This window comes from Nycticebus coucang, chromosome 11, assembly GCF_027406575.1.
Source record: "Nycticebus coucang isolate mNycCou1 chromosome 11, mNycCou1.pri, whole genome shotgun sequence".
Classification (NCBI taxonomy): Eukaryota; Metazoa; Chordata; class Mammalia; order Primates; family Lorisidae; genus Nycticebus; species Nycticebus coucang.
In genome coordinates this window covers 93,966,408-93,986,562 of record NC_069790.1, presented here as the reverse complement: position 1 = coordinate 93,986,562, position 20,155 = coordinate 93,966,408, and the positions used below count along the sequence as shown (strand labels likewise).

The 20,155-nt window shown below is 36.1% G+C and overlaps 1 protein-coding gene across 9 annotated transcripts in view; it reads left to right on the top strand.

The window, feature by feature from the left end:
* CADPS2 (calcium dependent secretion activator 2) overlaps positions 1–20,155 on the top strand; it is a 504,393-nt gene that overhangs the window by 311,102 nt on the left and 173,136 nt on the right. For all 9 annotated transcript variants that reach the window (XM_053609275.1, XM_053609274.1, XM_053609271.1 and 6 more), the window contains exon 9: positions 14,843–14,909. In XM_053609275.1, the coding sequence (XP_053465250.1) occupies positions 14,843–14,909 (67 nt within the window). The remainder of the gene's footprint in view (positions 1–14,842; positions 14,910–20,155) is intronic.

The following is a 20,155-nucleotide window of genomic DNA, read 5'->3' as shown; positions in this document are numbered from 1 at the left end:
TCCAGGCTTTTTAATGCCTAGGTCACAATGTTGTCTTGAATCAGTTTCTTTTTTCATCTTTAGGCTGAAATAAAATTTAAAAATAGGGTTGGGGGTCCCCAATCTTATGGGGTTAAGTAAAAAAAGGAATGTAGCAGCGAAGGGAAGATCTCTTTATGCAAGCTGGAGCCCTTGTAGGGATGACTGCAAGTGCCTGAGGGCACTTGGTCCCTCTTGGTTTTCACTTCAGATGCAATGGCGCCCACAGATAGCCTGTATTGTTGTCAGTTAAATGGGATCATGAGTGTCTGAAAGGTGTTTGAGAATGAACCGAAAATCATTTTCACAAGTGGATGATTACTTCTGCCACATGTTAACCGAACTCCATCAGAATGGCCCAGATTTTTGAGCCTGCATTAATTGCTCTTTCAACCTTGACTGAGGTTTCTCTTATGAAAGCACCTTCCTGGACTAAACCATTCTATATATTGATTTTTTTTTTCATTCTGTATTTTTCCTTGAAAAATGAAGGCTTGTAAAAGAAACATATAGATCAATTGTTGCATATCTTTGAATAAAATGTAGGACTCATAAATGATCCACTAAAAATAATCATCCTTTTCCTCAAGCACCGAATAGTTCCCATCTTCTGTATACAATTATGTTTTTTAAATATTCATTAGTGATGATTTTTCATCATAAAGTAAAACCATGAACTCTCACAGCATGGACTCAGTACAAATAAATTATCATATTCTCCTTTTTTATTAGAACTATACATCACCAATCTAATTGAAACTATACTACAATACTTAGTAATGTGTTTGGAGAATTGTTGCGTGTTGAAGTATTGTTTGAACAGTCTTCAAGTTAGAAAGGTATATAAAGTCTTTTAAAGGGTTTGGATAAATGAGTTCTTTATTTCATGTTAATCATTTTCTCTTTCACATATGATATAGTGAAAGAATATTAGCCATGTCTTTACTATTACTAAAGTAGATAGGACATAATATTGTTCAAACATTGTGTTATGGAGATAAGTTAAATATTATTAATTTTAAAAGCTAATCAGAAAATGAATTCTAAAAATTTTATCAACGTTAGTAATTATATAATATACAATATGTATAGAGAAAACCTTAATTTATTAGTAAAACTTGTTTCTGAGACATTTGGGTAAACAAAGACAAATCACAGAATATTACTTACAAATCTAATTTTTTAAAACACTCAAAAATGTGGGTAAAAACAAGCATTTAAAATAGTTTTATTTTATAAGCATTGCAATGTTGAGAAAAAATGTAAATTATCTATTTGAAATTTCACAACAAAAAAGCCTAGTAATTATGCTGATTTTTGTTTTGCTTGAAATTCTTTTTACTAAACTTCATTTTGCTTGATCTATCTATTGAGAGCCATTTTATCAGTACTAGAAATTATTAATGACCCGCATGGTTCTCTATAGCGAAGTTTTTATTCCTGCTGTCACAGAACATTGTGATAAATTTCATAAACACCATTTTTGTCCACAAATGAAAGCTTGTAGGAGTAACTGTAGTATGTCTTCCAGCTGGCTCATTAACAGGTGACTCTCTTAGGGATCATGATGACACCGGAAAGGCTGAATAATTTTCGATGTAAATATTGAGATACTCTAATGACCATGTACAACTTTGAATGTAGAAAATAGAAAAATATACTGTATGCCTTGTTGGTAGTGACTATTTTGTCTTAAGGACTAGTTATTTCCTAAAAAAAAAAAAAATCAATAAAGTAAGCAAATATCAATTTTTTTTTAATTTTCCCTTGTCTTGACTTTTTTTCCTAACAGCATAGGAAATATGTGTACATATTCTACACATCCAAATCGTATTTTAAATATACAATCAAAAATCTGACAGTTCAGTTTCTCATATCTCTGTTATTTAGGGATAAATAAGACCTAAGATTAGTTAGGAATCCAAATGAGCAAATGCATAGATGAATGAAACATTGATTGGCATATACATTTGGTTGTTTTTGTGCTTTGTTTCCTAGCAATAATTCATATGGTTCTTTGGAGCACACAGTGCTCTTCATTAGAAATAGCCCTAGAAGAAAGATTAATACTTTACAATTATTACTGTATTTGTACTGATTTATAAACCAAATGCTTCAAGGCCTTCCTCTTACATTGTTAAATCCGAGCTTTGCATCAGTGCTACTATTTCTTTGTTACCTAATCCTATGTAAGAAGAGAAGATTTTAAAGTTAAGCAGGCGATTTTTTTGTTCAAAGGGAACAACTTTTTAATACCATGCTTAAGTTGAATGTATTGATGAAAGTACACTCTTTTAAATAGTATCTGAGCGGTTATATTTTTAAATAATCCAAAATGCTCTAGTTATCTGAGTGTTGTGCTGCATTGGAAATATTTCAACAGAAAAAGTATTATATTTAGTATAAATTAGCATTGGAAATATGTGCTTATGAAATATGTTATATACAAAAGAATATCTCTTTTATATTCCCATTCAGCTAAATGCTTGGATCAAATTTAACTCTGTTTAGGGACTTTTTTCTAGGGCTGTATGCTAATAGAATACTAGGGAACATGGCATGGCCATGAAAACTGCTGGTATTTGTGTTCTTCCATTCTCTATTCATTTCTGATTTAACTAAAATAATTTAACACAGATAAGGGGGGCTCAAACCCAACCAAAAAAAAATAGGACTGCTTTCTTTTTTAAAATCAGGTGAAAAGAAAACCTCTAGAGAGCCCAGTAGAGAATGCCTCTATCACGCTGTGTGATATAAACTTATTTTATTGGGTAACATTATAAATTGTCACATAAAACCCAGTTAAATGTGCCTTCTCAGTTTGACTGGTTTTTGGTAGGCCTGATTTACATTCCCTTAAAACTTTTGTATTTGAGTTAATCATACAATCAAGAGGAAGCTAGTCATGACTCAGCAGGTTACAAAATTTTCAGTAAGAGTTCGGCTGCATGAAAGAATATTCAAGATGGTGGCCAAGTAACAGCTTCCCTGCAACTAGGCATGGTGAGTCTGGGGAGGTAAAATTCCAGGCATCTCTGGCTGGTGGGATCTGCCTATAACCATCCCTTTGAGGATACAGGGAGTCAGCAAAGGACTTCTGGACCCCAAGAGGAGGACAAAAACAGTGGAAAACTGGCAAGTGGTTGCGTGTGTTCTATCGACCTAATCCTGCCGGCAGCCATAAGGACAAGCAGCAGTGAGATTGCAAACTGGAAAGGTCTTACCTGTGAACTGTTTTGGTGTTTTTTGGACTTGGCACTCAGTTGAACAGCCTTGGAGGGAGCTTGAGCAAGAGTGTGGAGAACTTTGGGCATTGTCTAGGGCCCCAAACTGAGCCACTGGGCCGGACGGAGCTAATAGTGTTCGGCTCTGGGCCACAGGGAGCCATTGCAAGAGAACTGCCCTGGCAAGCTCCGCCCTCGGGATCGCAGAGCAAGGATCAGGCAGGAGCTAGTAACCTAGTGACTGAGCAGCCTAAAGGCAGGGACTGAGATGCCTTACAGCCTTAAACCTCAGGGGAAGAGTGAGACCAGTTTTGGCACACTGGAGCCTCGGGCTATTGCCCTGGATAGAGTGCTGTGGCGTCACAGCTCATAGCAACCTCAAACTCCTAGGCTTGGCGCCACCAGGACCTCCATAAGAGCTGTACTGCAACCCCCGACCCACAACCCATGCCTGCCGGGCCTCTGCATGCCCTGACAAGGAGCTGCGGGAGCCGCGCTACCCTGCGTCCTCCCTCGTGTACCCTCCCTGCCTCCACCCCGGCCCTCTGATCTGGCCAGGGACTCTGATAGCCGCGTGCCCTCCAGAGCCCTCCCTGCCTCTGCACAGAGCCCTTCTCCCGGCCAGAGACTGCTGAAGCCTTGGGCTGTTTGTGCCAAAGTCACTGGGCACCAGGCACTCCCAGAACCATGCGCACCACCTGCCGCCATGTTGCTGGATCCGGGTGTGTCACACTCCGGAGCTGCTTCCACAACCAGAACTCCCTGACTGGGACAGCCCCAGAAGAACTATACAGGGTCACTCCCTACAAAGATCCAGCAACAATAGAGTGATCCCACTGGGGTCTAATCTTGGAGAAACACATCCCCAACTCTGAGGACAGCCAGAGGCAACAGTGAAAAACAATCATGAGGCGAAATCAACAGAAAAACTCTGGTAATATGAATAATCAGTATAGATCAACTCCCCCAAGGATCAATGGGGAAGACACAGCACAAGATCCCATGCACAAACAAATAGCTGAGATGTCAGAAATCAAATTCAGAATCTGGTTAGCAAATAAGATTGAATTAGAATTCCAAGCAGTAACCCAAAAGATATATCAAGAAGATATATCAACGAATTCAAAGACCAAATAACCAAAGATTTTGACACATTGAGACAAGAAGTTGCAGCCCTCAAAGATCTGCGAAACACAGTAGAATCCCTCAGTAACAGAATGGAACAAGCAGAAGAAAGGATTTCTGACACTGAAGACAAAGCTTTCAAATGCTCCCAAACCCTCAAAGAGGAAGAGAAATGGAGGGCAAAAATAGATCACTCTCTCAGAGAGCTCTGGGATAATTTGAAGGAAACCAATATTCATCTTATAGGGATCCCCAAAAGTGACGAAGTGGCTTCACAAGGGACAGAGTCTCTTCTCCATGAGATTATGAAGGAGAACTTTCCAGACATGCCAAGAGATTCTGAAATTCAGATAGCAGTTTCAGAACTCCAGCATGACTCAACCCAAATAAGACATCCCCCCGACACATGATCATCAATTTCACTAAAGTTAATATGAAGGAGAAAATTCTGAAAGCAGCCAGATGAAAGAAAACCATCACCTACAAGGGGAAGAATATTAGAATAACTGCAGATCTCTCTGTTGAAACCTTTCAAGCTAGAAGAGGATGGTCATCGACTTTTAATCTCCTAAAACAAAATAACTTTCAACCCAGGATACTGTACCCAGCTAAACTGAGTTTCATTTATGACAGAGAAATTCAATACTTTAATGACATTCACATGTTGAAGAAATTTGCCATAACTAAACCAGCTCTCCAGAATATTCTCAGACCTATCCTCCATAAAGACCAGCGTAATCCTCCGCAACAGTAAACCCACCCAGAAAATTTTGATCAAATTCCAACTTCCACAGTCACAAAAGGATTAAAAATGTCCATTGGACTCTCAAAAGGCTTATCAATATTCTCAATTAATGTGAATGGTTTAAACTGTCCTCTAAAGAGGCACAGGTTGGCTGACTGGATACAAGAACTCAAGCCATATATCTGCTGCATACAAGAATTACATCTTACATTAAAAGACAAATATAGACTCAAAGTGAAGGGATGGTCATCTATACTTCAGGCAAATGGAAAGCAGAAAAAAAGCAGGTGTTGTAATCCTATTCGCAGACTCAATAGGCTTTAAACCAACCGAAATAAGGATAAGGATGGACACTTCATATTTTTTGAGGTAATAATCAATATGATGAGATTTCAATTATTAATATTTATGCACCCAACCAGAACGCACCTCAATTTATAAGAGAAACTCTAACAGACATGAGCAACTTGATTTCCTCCAGTTCCATAGTATTTAGAGATTTTAACACCCCTTTAGCAGTGCTGGATAGATCCTCCAAAAAGAAGCTAAGCAAAGAAATTGTAGAATTAAACTTAACCATTCAACATTTGAACCTAACAAACATCTACAGAATATTTCATCCCAACAAAACTGAATACAGATTCTTCTCATCAGCCCATGGAACATACTCCAAAATCGACCACATCCTAGGCCACAAATCTAACCTCAGAAAATTTAAAAAAATAGAAATTATTCCTTGCATCTTCTCAGACCATCATGGAATAAAAGTTGAAGTCAATAACAACAGGAACCTGCATACCCATACAAAAACATGGAAGCTAAACAACCTTATGCTGAAGAATAGATGGGTTATAGATGAGATTAAGAAGGAAATCACCAAATTTTTGGAACAAAACAACAATCAAGACACAAATTACCAGAACCTCTGGGATACTGCAAAGGCAGTCCTAAGAGGGTAATTTATAGCACTGCAAGCCTTCTCAAGAAAACAGAAAGAGAGGAAGTTAATAACTTAATGAGACATCTCAAGCAATTGGAGAAGGAAGAACACTCCAACCCCAAACCCAGCAGAAGAAAAGAAATAACCAAAAGCAGAGCAGAATTAAATGAAATTGAAAACAAAAGAATTATGCAACAGATCAATAAATCCACAAGTTGGTTTTTGAAAAGATCAATAAAATAGATAAACCTTTGGCCAACCTAACCAGGAAAAAAAAGAGTAAAATCTCTAATTTTATCAATCAGAAATGGTAACGATGAAATAACAACAAACCCCTCAGAAATTCAAAAAATCCTTAATGAATACTACAAGAAATTCTACTCTCAGAAATATGAAAATCTGAAAGAAATCGACCAATACCTGGAAGTACGCCACCTACCAAGACTTAGCCAAAACGAAGTGGAAATGTTATCAAGTTCTGAAATAGCATCAACTATACAAAATCTCCCTAAGAAGAAAAGCACAAGACCAGATGACTTTACATCAGAATTCTACCAAACCTTTAAAGAAGAACTAGTACCTATATTACTAAACCTCTTCCAAAATATAGAAAAAGAAGGAATATTACCCAACACATTCTACGAAGCAAACATCACCTTGATCCCCAAACCAGGGAAAGACCCAACAAGGAAGGAAAATTATAGACCAATATCACTAATGAATATTGATGCTAAAATACTCAATAAGATCCTAACAGAATCCAACAACACATCAAAAAATTTATACACCACGACCAAGTGGGATTTATCCCATGGTCTCAAAAGGCTGGTTCAATATATGTAAATATATAAATGTAATTCAGCACATAAACAAACTAAAAAATAAGGACCATTTGATTCTTTCAATTGATGCAGAAAAGCTTTTGATAATATCCAGCATCCCTTCATGATCAGAACACTTAAGAAAATTGGTATAGAAGGGACATTTCTTAAACTAATAGAGGTCATCTACAGCAAACCCACAGCCAATATCATATTGAATGGAGTTAAATTGAAATCATTTCCACTTAGAACGGGAACCAGGCAAGGTTGCCCATTGTCTCCATTGCTCTTTAACATTGTAATGGAAGTTTTGCCATTGCAATTAGAGAAGAAAAGGCGATCAAGGGTATCCACATAGGGTCAGAAGAGATCAAACTTTCACTCTTCGCAGATGATATGATCGTATATCTGGAAAACACTAGGGATTCTACTACAAAACTTTTAGAAGTGATCAAGGAATACAGTAATGTCTCAGGCTACAAAATCAACACCCATAAATCTGTAGCCTTTATATATACCAACAATAACCAAGCTGAAAAAACAGTCAAGGACTCTATTCCATTCACAGTAGTGCCAAAGAAGATGAAATATTTGGCAGTACACCTAACAAAGGACGTGAAAGATCTCTACAAAGAGAACTATGAAACTTTAAGAAAAGAAATAGATGAAGATGTTAAAAATGGAAAAACACACCATGCTCATGGGTGGGAAGAATCAACTTTGTTAAAATGTCTCTACTACCCAAAGCAATATATAATTTTAATGCAATTCCTATTAAAGCTCCATTGTCATATTTTAAAGATCTTGAAAAAATAATACTTCATTTTATATGGAATCAGAAAAAACCTCGAATAGCCAAAACATTTCTCAGCAATAAAAACACAGCAGGAGGAATCATGCTACCAGACCTGAGACTGTACTATAAATCGATAGTGATCAAAACAGCATGGTATTGGCACAAAAACAGAAAAGTAGATGTCTGGAACAGCATAGGGAACCAAGAGATGAACCCAGCTACTTACCGTTATTTGATCTTTGACAAGCCAATTAAAAACATTCAGTGGGGAAAAGATTCCCTATTTAACAAATGGTGCTGGGTGAACTGGCTGGCAACCTGTAGAAGATTAAAACTGGACCCACACCTTTCACCATTAACTAAGATAGACTGTCACTGGATAAAAGATTTAAACTTAAGACTTGAAACTATAAAAATACTTGAAGAAAGTGCAGGGGAAACTCTTGAAGGAATCAGCTTGGGTGAATATTCTATGAGGAGGACTCCCCAGGCAATTGAAGCAGTATCAAAAATACACTACTAGGACATGATCAAACTAAAAAGCTTCTGCACAGCCAAGGACATAGTAAGTAAAGCAAGCAGACGGCCCTCAGAATGGGAGAAAATATTTGTAGGTTATACCTCCGATAAAGGTCTAATAACAAAAATCCACAGAGAACTCAAAAGTATTAGCAAAAAAAGAACATGTGATCCCATCTCAGGGTGGGCAAGGGACTTGAAGATAAACTTCTCTAAAGAAGACAGACGCATCATCTACAAACACATGAAAAAAAGCTCATCATCCTTAATCATCACAGAAATGCAAATCAAAACTACTTTGAGATATCACCTAACCCTGATAAGAGTAGCCCACATAACAAAATCCCAAAACCAGAGATGTTGGCGTGGATGTGGAGAAAAGGGCACACTTCTACACTGCTGGTGGGAATGTACACTAATACATTCCTTCTGGAAGGATGTTTGGAGAAACTTAGAGACCTAAAAATAGACCTACCATTCGATCCTATAATTCCTTTACTAGGTTTATACCCAGAAGACCAAAAAATCACAATATAACAAAGACATCTGTATCAGAATGTTTATTGCAGCCCAATTCATAATTGCTAAGTCATGGAAGAAGCCCAAGTGCCCATCGACTCACGAATGGACTAACAAATTGTGGTACATGTACACCATGGAATATTATGCAGCCTTAAAGAAAGATGGAGACTTTACCTCTTTCATGTTTACATGGGTGGAGCTGGAACATATTCTTCTTAGCAAAATATCTCAGTAATGGAAGGAAAAGTATCCAATGTACTCAGCCCTACTATGAAGCTAAATTATAGCTTTCACATGAAGGCTATAACCCAACTATAGCACAAGACTATGAGGAAAGGGCCAAGGAAGGGGAAGGGAGGGGGGAGGTTAGGATAAAGGGAGGGTAATGGGTGGGGCCATACCTATGGTGCATCTTAGAATGGGTACAGGCAAAACCTAGTAAAGGCAGAATACAAATGTCTACATACAATAACTAAGAAAATGCCATGAAGGCTACGTTGAACAGTTTGATGAGAATATTTCAGATTATATATGAAACCAGCACATTGTACCCCTTGATTGCACACAGCTATGATTTAACAATAAAAAAATAAATTAAAAAAAAAAAAAAAAGAGTTCGGCTGCAGAGCAGACCCACTAGCAGATCACAGTACACTAGCCAAGATACTCTCTCTCCCGATGACTGACACATTTCTTGGATGAAATTCTTCCCTGTGTTATTTGGTAGAATTATATTTTATAAAACAGTAGAATATCAATTTGTGCAGGATTCACATGACAGTAAAATGTTAAAACTACATTTTCTTGGAGATAAGTAAATAGCTATCAAGAATTTGTTTAATGAAAGTGTATTCCAGATAGATTTAGTCCTAGCGGCTGTACCTTTTCTTTCTCAGCATTATGCATATAAGTGATTGTAATAATAATGACTCTGAGATGCTACAAGTCTCTTTCTAAATCATTAAAGACAGATCAAGTTATATTTTATGATAATTTGAAGTCAGATCAATTTATTGTATAAAATTATTTTTTGAAAAATTGCTTATGGATTCTCTGTATACAGAGTAATTCATTTTTCAGTAATGAAGGATACTTCAACATTGCTGGTAAGCATAATGAACAGAATATATTTGCCTAGTAGTATATAATAAGGGTTAAATATAACTTCCATATGTTTTTCTAAAATAAAAATCTTTTGGAGATTAAGTATCATAAAACCAAATATTGAGCATTAAAACACACACACACAGAGAACAGTGATTCAACAGCAATGCTAAACATAAAGATGGGTTAGGACAAAATGCAATTTGATTTTTGCAGATTTCTAGTAAATGTATTATCTGATAGTTACCAAATATTCAAAGGATTTGGTCTTCTTTTTCCTCATCCCTTCCACACTCCAACCCTTCCAAAGGTCATAGGACTATCCATCTATAAATTTCAAAACTTGAGACTAGCCTGGAAAACTGAAAAACCGATTTAACCATGAAAGCTTATAAGATTTCTCTTCTGTTCTCAAAATAAAGAGATAAAGCCCTTACTACGGTTCTCTAGGTATTCAAATTAGTCATACCAGAAATACGTATTTGTAGAGTCATAATGACCTCATCCCACAAATATTTAATAATAGTAATTTTTAATGATTATAGACAGAGGATATACTCTCTTACATGTTAGTCATGATGCAAAATAGTATAGCCACTTTGGAAAATGATTTGGCAGTTTCATGTAGAGTTAAATATGCACTTTCAATATGACCCAGGAGTCCTACTCTGAGATATTTACCAAGGAAAAATGAAAACATATGCCTACATGTAGACTGACACAAAAATGTTTAGAGTAGTTTTGTCAATGATATCCAAAAATGTAGAAACAACTCATGTCCACTAACTGGTGAATGAAAAACACGTTGAGGCAAATTCATGCAATTAAATATATTGCTTAGCAAGAAAAAGCAATGGACTTCTGATACTTGCAAAAACACATATGAATCTCAGAATCCTTCTACCAGATCAAAGAAATCAAACACAAAGGCTTTAGACTATGTAAGTTCTAGTTGTATGACATTCTAGAAAATGAAAAACTATAAGATCAGAAATCAAATTATTGGTAGCCAGATGTGAGGATGGGACTGGTATAAAAGGCGTGAGAGAACTTTTGGAGAAATGGAAATGTTTTATAAGTTAGCGTGGTGATGGCCGCACAACTCTGTCAACACTGGTCAAATGGGCACCTAAAAGAGGTGAATTGTACTTTATGTAAACTATACCAGTAAACTTTTACTAAAACTAATAAGGAAGACATCAATGTAGAAATTATAAAAACACAGAAAGGCATAACGAAAAATATAAAATTCCATCTTTAATCTCGACAATAAGATATTAACTATAAGTTTGACACTTTGTTACATTTTTCTAGTTTTTTCCATGGATATTATAAGAATTTTTCCACATCGGGTGGCGCCTGTGGCTCAAGGAGTAGGGCGCCAGTCCCATATGCCGAAGGTGGCGGGTTCAAACCTAGCCCTGGCCAAAAACCACAAAAAAAAAAAAAAAAAAAAAAGAATTTTTCCACATCATTAGTAATTATTTTTTACATCATTTTTAATAGCAAGTTATTCATTCCATACTGTTTCACTCTTGTTCTTTGAGTATTTATTCTTAAACAACATTGATGAATTCTTTTTTCCTTTTCTCTCCTTTCATTTTTTTTTTTTTTTTTTATTTATTTATTTTTTTTTGTAGAGACAGAGTCTCACTGTACCACCCTTGGGTAGAGTGCCGTGGCGTCACACGGCTCGCAGCAACCTCTAACTCCTGGGCTTAAGCGATTCTCTTGCCTCAGCCTCCCGAGCAGCTGGGACTACAGGCGCCCGCCACAACGCCCAGCTATTTTTTGTTGCAGTTTGGCCGGGGCTGGGCTTGAACCCGCCACCCTCGGCATATGGGGCCGGCGCCCTACTCACTGAGCCACAGGTGCCGCCCTCTCCTTTCATTTTTAAAGGCATTTCTTATGCCAAAAGTCTGCTTTTCTGCCAATGAAGAAGCAGCTAGAAATTGTATTTGACACCTAAACTCAGAACTCATCCTTATGGTGAAAATAGCCAAATTTGTTGAATTATTATTCAGTATGGTTATGTTTTCTGATGTATTTTGCTCATGCCTATTCTTTTGCATCAAAAGTTTGCCTATTCACCCAGCCCTCTGCTTTCTAGTTCAGAGAAACCAGACATTTTTATTCCAAATCTGTTAGCCCATTATTTTTAACAGTGTTACAGGTGACTTTTATGCCTTGTGCAAGACCTTCGCTGTCAGTAAGACTGTCTCTGAGTGACTTGTGATGCCTATCACTATTCATTTTCACTTGTGTATAAGCAAGTCTGCAAAGTGAGACACTTTGAAAGAGCTAAAAAAAACATGTCCCTGTGGTCCTAGGCAAAGGTTATTCCAAATGCCCCCTGTGGCTCCTGGACAGCTATGTGGTGCACATCCTGCTCATGCACATTCATTGAGGGCATCTGTCATGTCCACAGTATCTAGTTCCTGGGGTCATTGCTGTTAACCTTATAATAGGAGCATGGGTGTGTTCAATTAAAGAGAGGGAAATTACATAGCAAATACAGAAAGAGAGCAGCTGGACACCTATCACTTAGAACCATGGAAGAGAAATTAGAGGTTAGAGCAAAGGTGGGGCAGAGGATTTTTAGGGGGACCTCGAGAAGAAATAGCAAACAGGTGAGAACAAGAGCCGTCAACTTCTTGGCCAGTCATGAAATGAATTCACCTTATGTCCACAAACACAGAGGAAGGTGTTAGGGCATTCTGAGAGCCAAGTAGTTCACCAAGCATGTCAGCTAGCTCATGTGTCAGGTGAAAAATATATAATTGATGTGGGACATTTGGGAAATATTTTCCAATGCAAGAAGTTTGTTTATGTTTTGGCTTTTAGTAATTCCATGTTTTCTTTTTGATTCTGAAAATTTACAAAACACAGGAAATAAAGAAGGAAACTTAAATCTGTCATAATTTTTTCTTTTGGCCGGGGCTGGGTTTGAACCCGCTACCTCTGGCATATGGGACCGGTGCCCTACTCCTTGAGCCACAGGCGCCGCCCAAATCTGTCATAATTTTAACTACTCAAAGCCTTTATAATATTTTAGAATATTTATTTTTTATTACAAATTCTAAACCATTAAGTATGCGTATAGTTTTGAATTGTGCTCTTTTCGTGAAACTCTGTCTCAAAAAAGAAAAAATACATTATGTAGTGAGATACTTTCTATGTTATTGATTTTATCTAAAGCAATTTCACAGTTTAAGTTTCAGTGACAGCAAAGTATCTCTGTAAATATATCAGCATTTACTAATTAAATCCCCTACTGTTGGACGTTTAAGTTGTTATTACTACATATAATAATTTTTAACAATATAAATAACACTGTTATGTGAATCCATGGAGTAAACACATCCTTATGTCATCTCTAATTTTTATCTTAATAAATTGCAGAAATAAAGGATAGGACTATTTCTACATATTGCCATGTTATCCTACAGAACGCGTTCTTTTGTTACACTCTCACAAGTAGTAACAGGGCCTATTCATTTCACCACACCTTAGTCAATATTCCATGATACTATTTTTAAAGGAGGCAAATAGTATGCTTGCTTTGTTTTGCAAAAGAGAATTATTTTAATAAGAAAAAAACTGAAAATTCAAACTATGATTTTAGCTTTAAAATTGTGGAAGTCTACAGATCTGAAGCCCCTAAATAAACTATGTTAGCCATAATGTTCTTTTTCAGTCATTTAGCATTATGCATTAATTTTTAGTTTGCATAGCCTCTGTGCTGTTAAACCTTCACTTCAGAAAAGGGAATTGTACAGATTTTGAAAAATCTTTCCTCACTTTTAGAATTGGGCTTCCGTCTGTTGTATTTTAAACTCATAACAATATTTTCTACTTTTGTAGGAAGTTTGTGTCTAGTTTTGCGGCATGATTATAAAATAGCTCTCTAAAACAAGTTCACTAAATTGATGAATTGATTAATTTCTTCTTTTTTCTGGTACTTCAGTACATCTTCAGTAAGGACAATATTCTCAAATGATTGACTACTTCGAACATTTCAGTTTTGTTTATTCAGGTCAATAAAAACTTAAACGGAAGCCATGGTTGAAGCTATGTTAAACTGCACATTGTCATCTTCATTATTGTCTGAATTTTATAGCTAAAAAATTTTCAGTGAGGTATGATTATAAGCCAAATAAATTCCAAATGATGGAGCTAGCAGAGACCTTAGAAATCAGCAAGTCCTGGTAGGCGCCTGTCCCACAGTGCTTATGGCATCAGCCACATACACCAAGGCTGGTGGGTTCAAACTCCAGCCCCAGCCAGCTAAACAACAATGACAACTGCAATAAAAAACTGCCGGGCGTTGTGCTGGGAGCCTTTAGTCCCAGCTACTTGGGAGGCTGAGGCAAGAGAATTTGTTAAGCCCAAGACTTTGAGATTGCTGTGAGCTGTGACGTCACAGCACTCTACCGAGGGCGACATAGTGAGACTGTCTCAAAAAAAAAAAAAAGAAAGGAAAAAAAGGAAAAGAAATAAAAAATAAATCAGCAAGTCCATCCTTTCATTTAACAGACAAGGAAATGGAAACTGGGATTGGTACAGGCACATTGTGTGGTCACCCAGCTGGACAGTGACCCTTAACCCAGAGTTCTTGACTGTACGACCAGCTCCTTCTCAGGGCACACAGCTGTGGTCATCTGAGAACTGAAGCATAGAGAACCAGGTCTTCAATTCACATCCTTTTGTTTCTCCTTAGAAGTGTGTGCAAGAATAAAATTCCGACTGGTTCTTTGATTATCCTTTCTAAACTCCTACTTCGTTCAATTTATGGTAAAGACTGACAAATTGATAAGCCACATAAATCAATTTCCTTTCAAGAACCTAGAATAAGCTCACTCATTTTGTAACACAGAAACTGCATGTTGTCTCAGATTCCAAATGAGCTCAACTTTGCCGTTAGCAGGCTGGTCTCAAGAATAAATACCTATAGAAGAAATAGGATTCCTCCGAGCCACAGCATCATTCATGTAAAATGTTCTTTTGCTTGTTTGTTTTTCTTACCAGATATCTGTATGCCCTTGGACAGAAGGTTTGGAAAAGATGGAAAAAACGCTACTTTGTTCTTGTTCAGGTGAGTGATTTTTTTTTTTCCTATTACATAGTCCCTCTCAGACAAGAAATATTTGTTTGTGTTTTATCTATTAATATTTACTATTTTAGAAGTGAAAACTGAAAAAGTTTTTAAAATATTTATTTTAAAGTAAATTTATTACATACTAATACAGATGACATTTTTATGTAAAATAACTATTTTCCAAGCTAAATGATTTTGTGACATGTGGCATTGTTTCATGCTTTTCCGTATCTTTTTACTGTCTGGATTGATAGACTATAACTGTATTCTTGTATCAACTTCTGCATTAATTTGCTGTATTATCAGATAAAATGTAGCTTCTGGAAAACTCCACCATACACTCATGGGAGAGTAAATTTTCAAAAGTAAATAAAGTCTGACTATTGTTATAAAACAGCGTTGACCTTGCAGACTCTTTGAAAGAATCTTGATACATGGGATTGCAGGACTGTACCTTGAGAACCACCGCACCATTTATAGATAAACCATAATACATGTAATCACTCATTTTTATATAAGGGCATCATATCTGTACTAAATGGCATATTTAATGTAAATATGCTGCCTTTTAGGCCATATTTAATAAAATTTTCGCCATATATTTTAGGCATATTAATACAAATAAGCCAGCAAATCACTTCATCACCTAAATGTGCTTTTACATCACCTCGACTGGCATGTAATTTGTTTATGATTGGCTTCTGAACATAAACAGATTTGACTGATATTTTTTTGGTAAATCATCAATAACCTTTGCTCATAGAATATGCTCATTTCAAAGTAAGAGTCATTCTATCACATTATAAATCTAAGCTATTTTATTCCCAGTGGAAATAGATGAAATAAGAACGATCCTTGGAACTCTTAACATAAAACAGTCTGTAAAATTTCAGTGATTGCTATCACACATCTAAGCAAGCTTATCTGGGCTACATCAGAACAACATGGTGAAATGCCAAGGAAGGAAAATTATCATTTGCTGTCTTCCAGAAATACGCACAGCCATCCATCAATTGCTGGATTAAAATTACTTTATTGATGTCCCCTGACAGCATGGTAACTTCATGAAAAGTGTGAAAATTCAGTCAAAAGTAGTGTTATCTACATGGCAAACTGCAATGTGTTGTTTTCCGCCTAAAGGGTAACCTCATGTTATTAGGACTAATATTTGGATTAATTTAATAAAAGAAACACACTCTCTCAATTTTTTGATATGGAACCCAAGCATTTGTTAGAGTGGAAGTCACTTGTTTAGGGTTCTGTGTGATCTGTCCTCTGAAATACCCAGAAAGTTATCTACAATAGTTTCTAGATTTGGTTTCTTTACATTGGCATATGCATTTGCTAAGTAAATGTAGATCTTGAGTGTAGATCTTTCTGGACGTTTAAATTTTATTCATATCTTATAAAATGTCTCATCCACATCTAATTTGACAAAATTTTATTAGTGATTTTTCTTTATCGAATTTTTCTAAATCAGTCAACTGATTTTCATAGAAATAGCAGCTTATTTTCCAATTATATTTTATGCATTTATATAGAATCTCATTTATTCCATAATTTCAGCAGCTGATGTTATTGGCATATACTAGTTCGGAAAAAAACCTAGATGATGTAGAGTTTAACTAGTAGAAACACACCAGTATGGGAACTCAATACCCACAAATGTTCAACATGTCATTCATATTAGTCACTATGTTTTAAAGAGTGTTTGTCCGGAAACCTGATTAAATGACAGTAGGCCAAAACAATTTTTAATATAGTAATAGTTTTCATATTAAATAGGCTTTTGTAGACCAGTTTTAAGAGGACAAATGGTCACCCTATGCTTTTGGCCAGGTACGGTTCAAGGTAATCCTTTGCCCTTTATCTTATTTTCTAGAAGAATCAAATGTTATGGGACAAACATGTATACTCTATCACCCATAAGAGCATTTAGAAGTGAAAAGAATACTTTGATATTGTTAATTGGTATGTCTTTGGGGAAGATTAATTATGCCTTGGAGGAGCTAAAAGTTCTCTCAATGTTTTCCATTTTAAAAGGCAGAATCTTAACTTAAATCAAAGTAGGCAAACCCACGCATTCCATAATTGAAATTTAGGAAAACAATACAAACCTATAATGAATTTGGATTTATTCTACCTAGGTATCATCTTAAAACTTGTTTAAGCACACCTAAGCACATCTTAAAACATGTTTAAGCATTATAAATGTATATACATGTATGTACATAACACACATGCATTCACACAGAGAATCCCATGCCCGAATGTATTGAGATATACATGCAGTATATATATACATACTCTGACAACTTTTTGAAGTTTTAAACACAATTGAATCTGTCACTCAATTCCACTGTAATGAAAAGACAAATTGAAGGCACATACTTCAAAATCAGAATGGATATGTATGGAGATTCAGTGAGACTGACCCATTTAGAGGAACTAGGTAGTTTCTATTAGTATTTTTAAAGACAGCTCTTATTCTATCTGCACACAGCTTGTAGGTCCATACCTGCAGGCTACATTATTGAAAGGTGAAGGAATCGTTTTCTTAGGGAGGACAGTAGACCCCTGCTGTGTTTCTTCTGCTGCTATCAGCAGAATGGGGCTCTGGTGATAATGTGAATCTCATCACCGCATGAGAGTGTGTATTATATGAGTGATATAGCTGGAGATCCAGCCATCAGCTCAAGAATTTGTGCTCATAAAAATTGATTGAGAGTCAGGTTTGACCAGCTGCAAAGTCGTTCAAAGTGAACACTTGTGGAGCCAGTGAGGAAAAAAGGCTTTTCAAAGATTCTCATGTAAATATTTAAATTGTAGCTGAAAAATGGGAAAATAAATTATTTGCTAATATTGAGTGCTTATTTAGCATGTAAATATTTGTTGATATTGAGTATTTAGCCTCTAAGTAAAATTTGCTTTTGTCCTTGTTTAGAGTCTGATGTTGATATGGTTATAGCAATGAATATATGTAGATCTTATGGCTTTCTGAGAGGCTGCATTTTTATAATGAAGGTAAATTTTGGTTCAAACCAAATTGAAGGGACAGTAATTTGAAGAATATCCTTGAAATCTTACCAAAATTAAATATATATATTATTTTTCTTATGATTGTTCCATGTTTTGGTATTAAATTTGGAGGATATTATGATACTTATATTTTATTATAGCTCTTTATAATAAACTCATTTAATAGCTTTAAAATTGTGATTTAACCGACTGAGTTATTTGTTATTCCATAATCTGTTAAGGTCTATTTAAATAACTGTAAGTCCCAGGTATTGCATAATATGTGGTAAATCCAAAAATTCCTGAAGTACTTACCTACTATATTAATGTAATTATTGTTATACCTAACATTTATTAAGCAATTACTTTGAGGAAAGCATTTGGGTAAAGTACTTACAATACTTTATTTATTCCTCAGAATAAGCCTATGAGGGTGAGTATTATTTTATCCTCATTGTACAGATAAGAAAATTGGTGTACAGAGGGGCTGTAGAATATAGGACTTTGTAGTTTAGTGTGTGATAGAGTCAAGCAAATCCATTTCTATCAAACTGTAGAGACTAAGCCTTTATTTCCTCTGCCATGCTATTGTGGTTAATTTGATGCACACAAGTACAGTTGATCTGAAGACAAACAGATACATGAATAATCACTCCATTAATTTCATGAAGTACAAGAGTGTTACCACATTAAAGAAATGGCCGAGGGGGGATGGTAGAAACAGTCTGGGCTCATGAAGACCACTGCCTGTGTGGCCTCACTGGAACTACAGTAGACACCTATGTTGTTTTGGCCCCGTATCAAAGTGTTCCCTACTTGTTGTCAATGTGTCAGCATCATGACTTGAAGTTGCTGCAAACAACAGCAGGCTATCAAGACGTAATGTTAATTACATATCAGCTGAGCTGGCACAGGATGTAAACAGTCAGCCATGCCACCGAGTGATTCATACACGCTGCACACATGCATGACGCACTTAGTCAGATGCCGCCAGGATCTGCTTTAAATATGAAGTGGCTTCCCCAGCCTGTGGACTTCTGAAGTATTCTGCCCACATGGGACCCACTGCAGCAGGCTCCTCTCACTGCTCCCTGAGGGACCTGGGGTTCAGTTGAGTGATACAGGTTTTGTCTGGGACATCAGCTGCTGTTTGCTTGTGGCAAAAAGGCAATGTGAAGTGAGTGAATCTGCTGCTAGATTAAGAAAGTCAAAGGATAGAAGCTTTGTAGCTTTACATTGTAAAGTACTTTAAAATTTACAAACTCAAGGCATGCTCAGTGTAGGATGAAATCAGAGTAGGCAGTTTTTACAGTTGCAAAAAAAAAACCCAACAAAATTATTACTATCACCTCTGCCACCTTCTTCTATTCTCCTTCTCAAAAGTAGCCAGGCAGCCGTTGCTGAGTAGTCGTGTTAACTTCTGAACTTGAATCGTTACGTTATGTACACATGTCCGTCCATCCCTAATGGAATCTTTCCACATATTTTTGTTCTGTGAATTGCTTTGTTCCCCTTATAAAAATATATATTAAAGAAAAGTTGCCATGTTAACATATAAAAACTTATTCTTTTATTAAAGAACGTGATTGGATTTCATAATGATTAGATTAACATAATTTATTTAATGGTTCCCCATGTTTGGATGTTGAACTTTTTAAAATCAATAAACAATGCCTCCATCAATATATATAATTCTTAGATATTAATATTCATGTATATGTAAGTGTATTCCTATAGAAATAAAATTGCCAGGCATAGATATTCGAAATATTAGGAAGAGTATAAAAGCTTTAGATTTAGATGACTTATGTGTACTTAAATATCCACCAAAACTTTGGCTTGCTTTTTTTCTTTAATTTAAATCACCTTTTTATAGTTCATAAATACTCATCATGTGTTCATTGCATACTATTTTATCTTACTTATTTATTTGTCTTTTCTCTTTTTTACGTTTTTAACTTATTTATCTTTTAAAAATGTACATCTTGCTTGGCACCTGGAGCTCAGTGAGTAGGGTGCCAGCCACATACACTGAGGTTGGTGAGTTGGAACCCAGCCAGGGCCCACTAAACAACAATGACAACTGCAACAAAAAACTAGCCAGGCATTGTGGCGGGCACCTGTAGTCCCAGCTACTTGGGAAGCTGAGGCAAGAGAGTTGCTTTAGCCCAAGTGTTAGATGTTGCTATGAGCTGTGACACCACAGCACTCTGTCTGAAAAAATA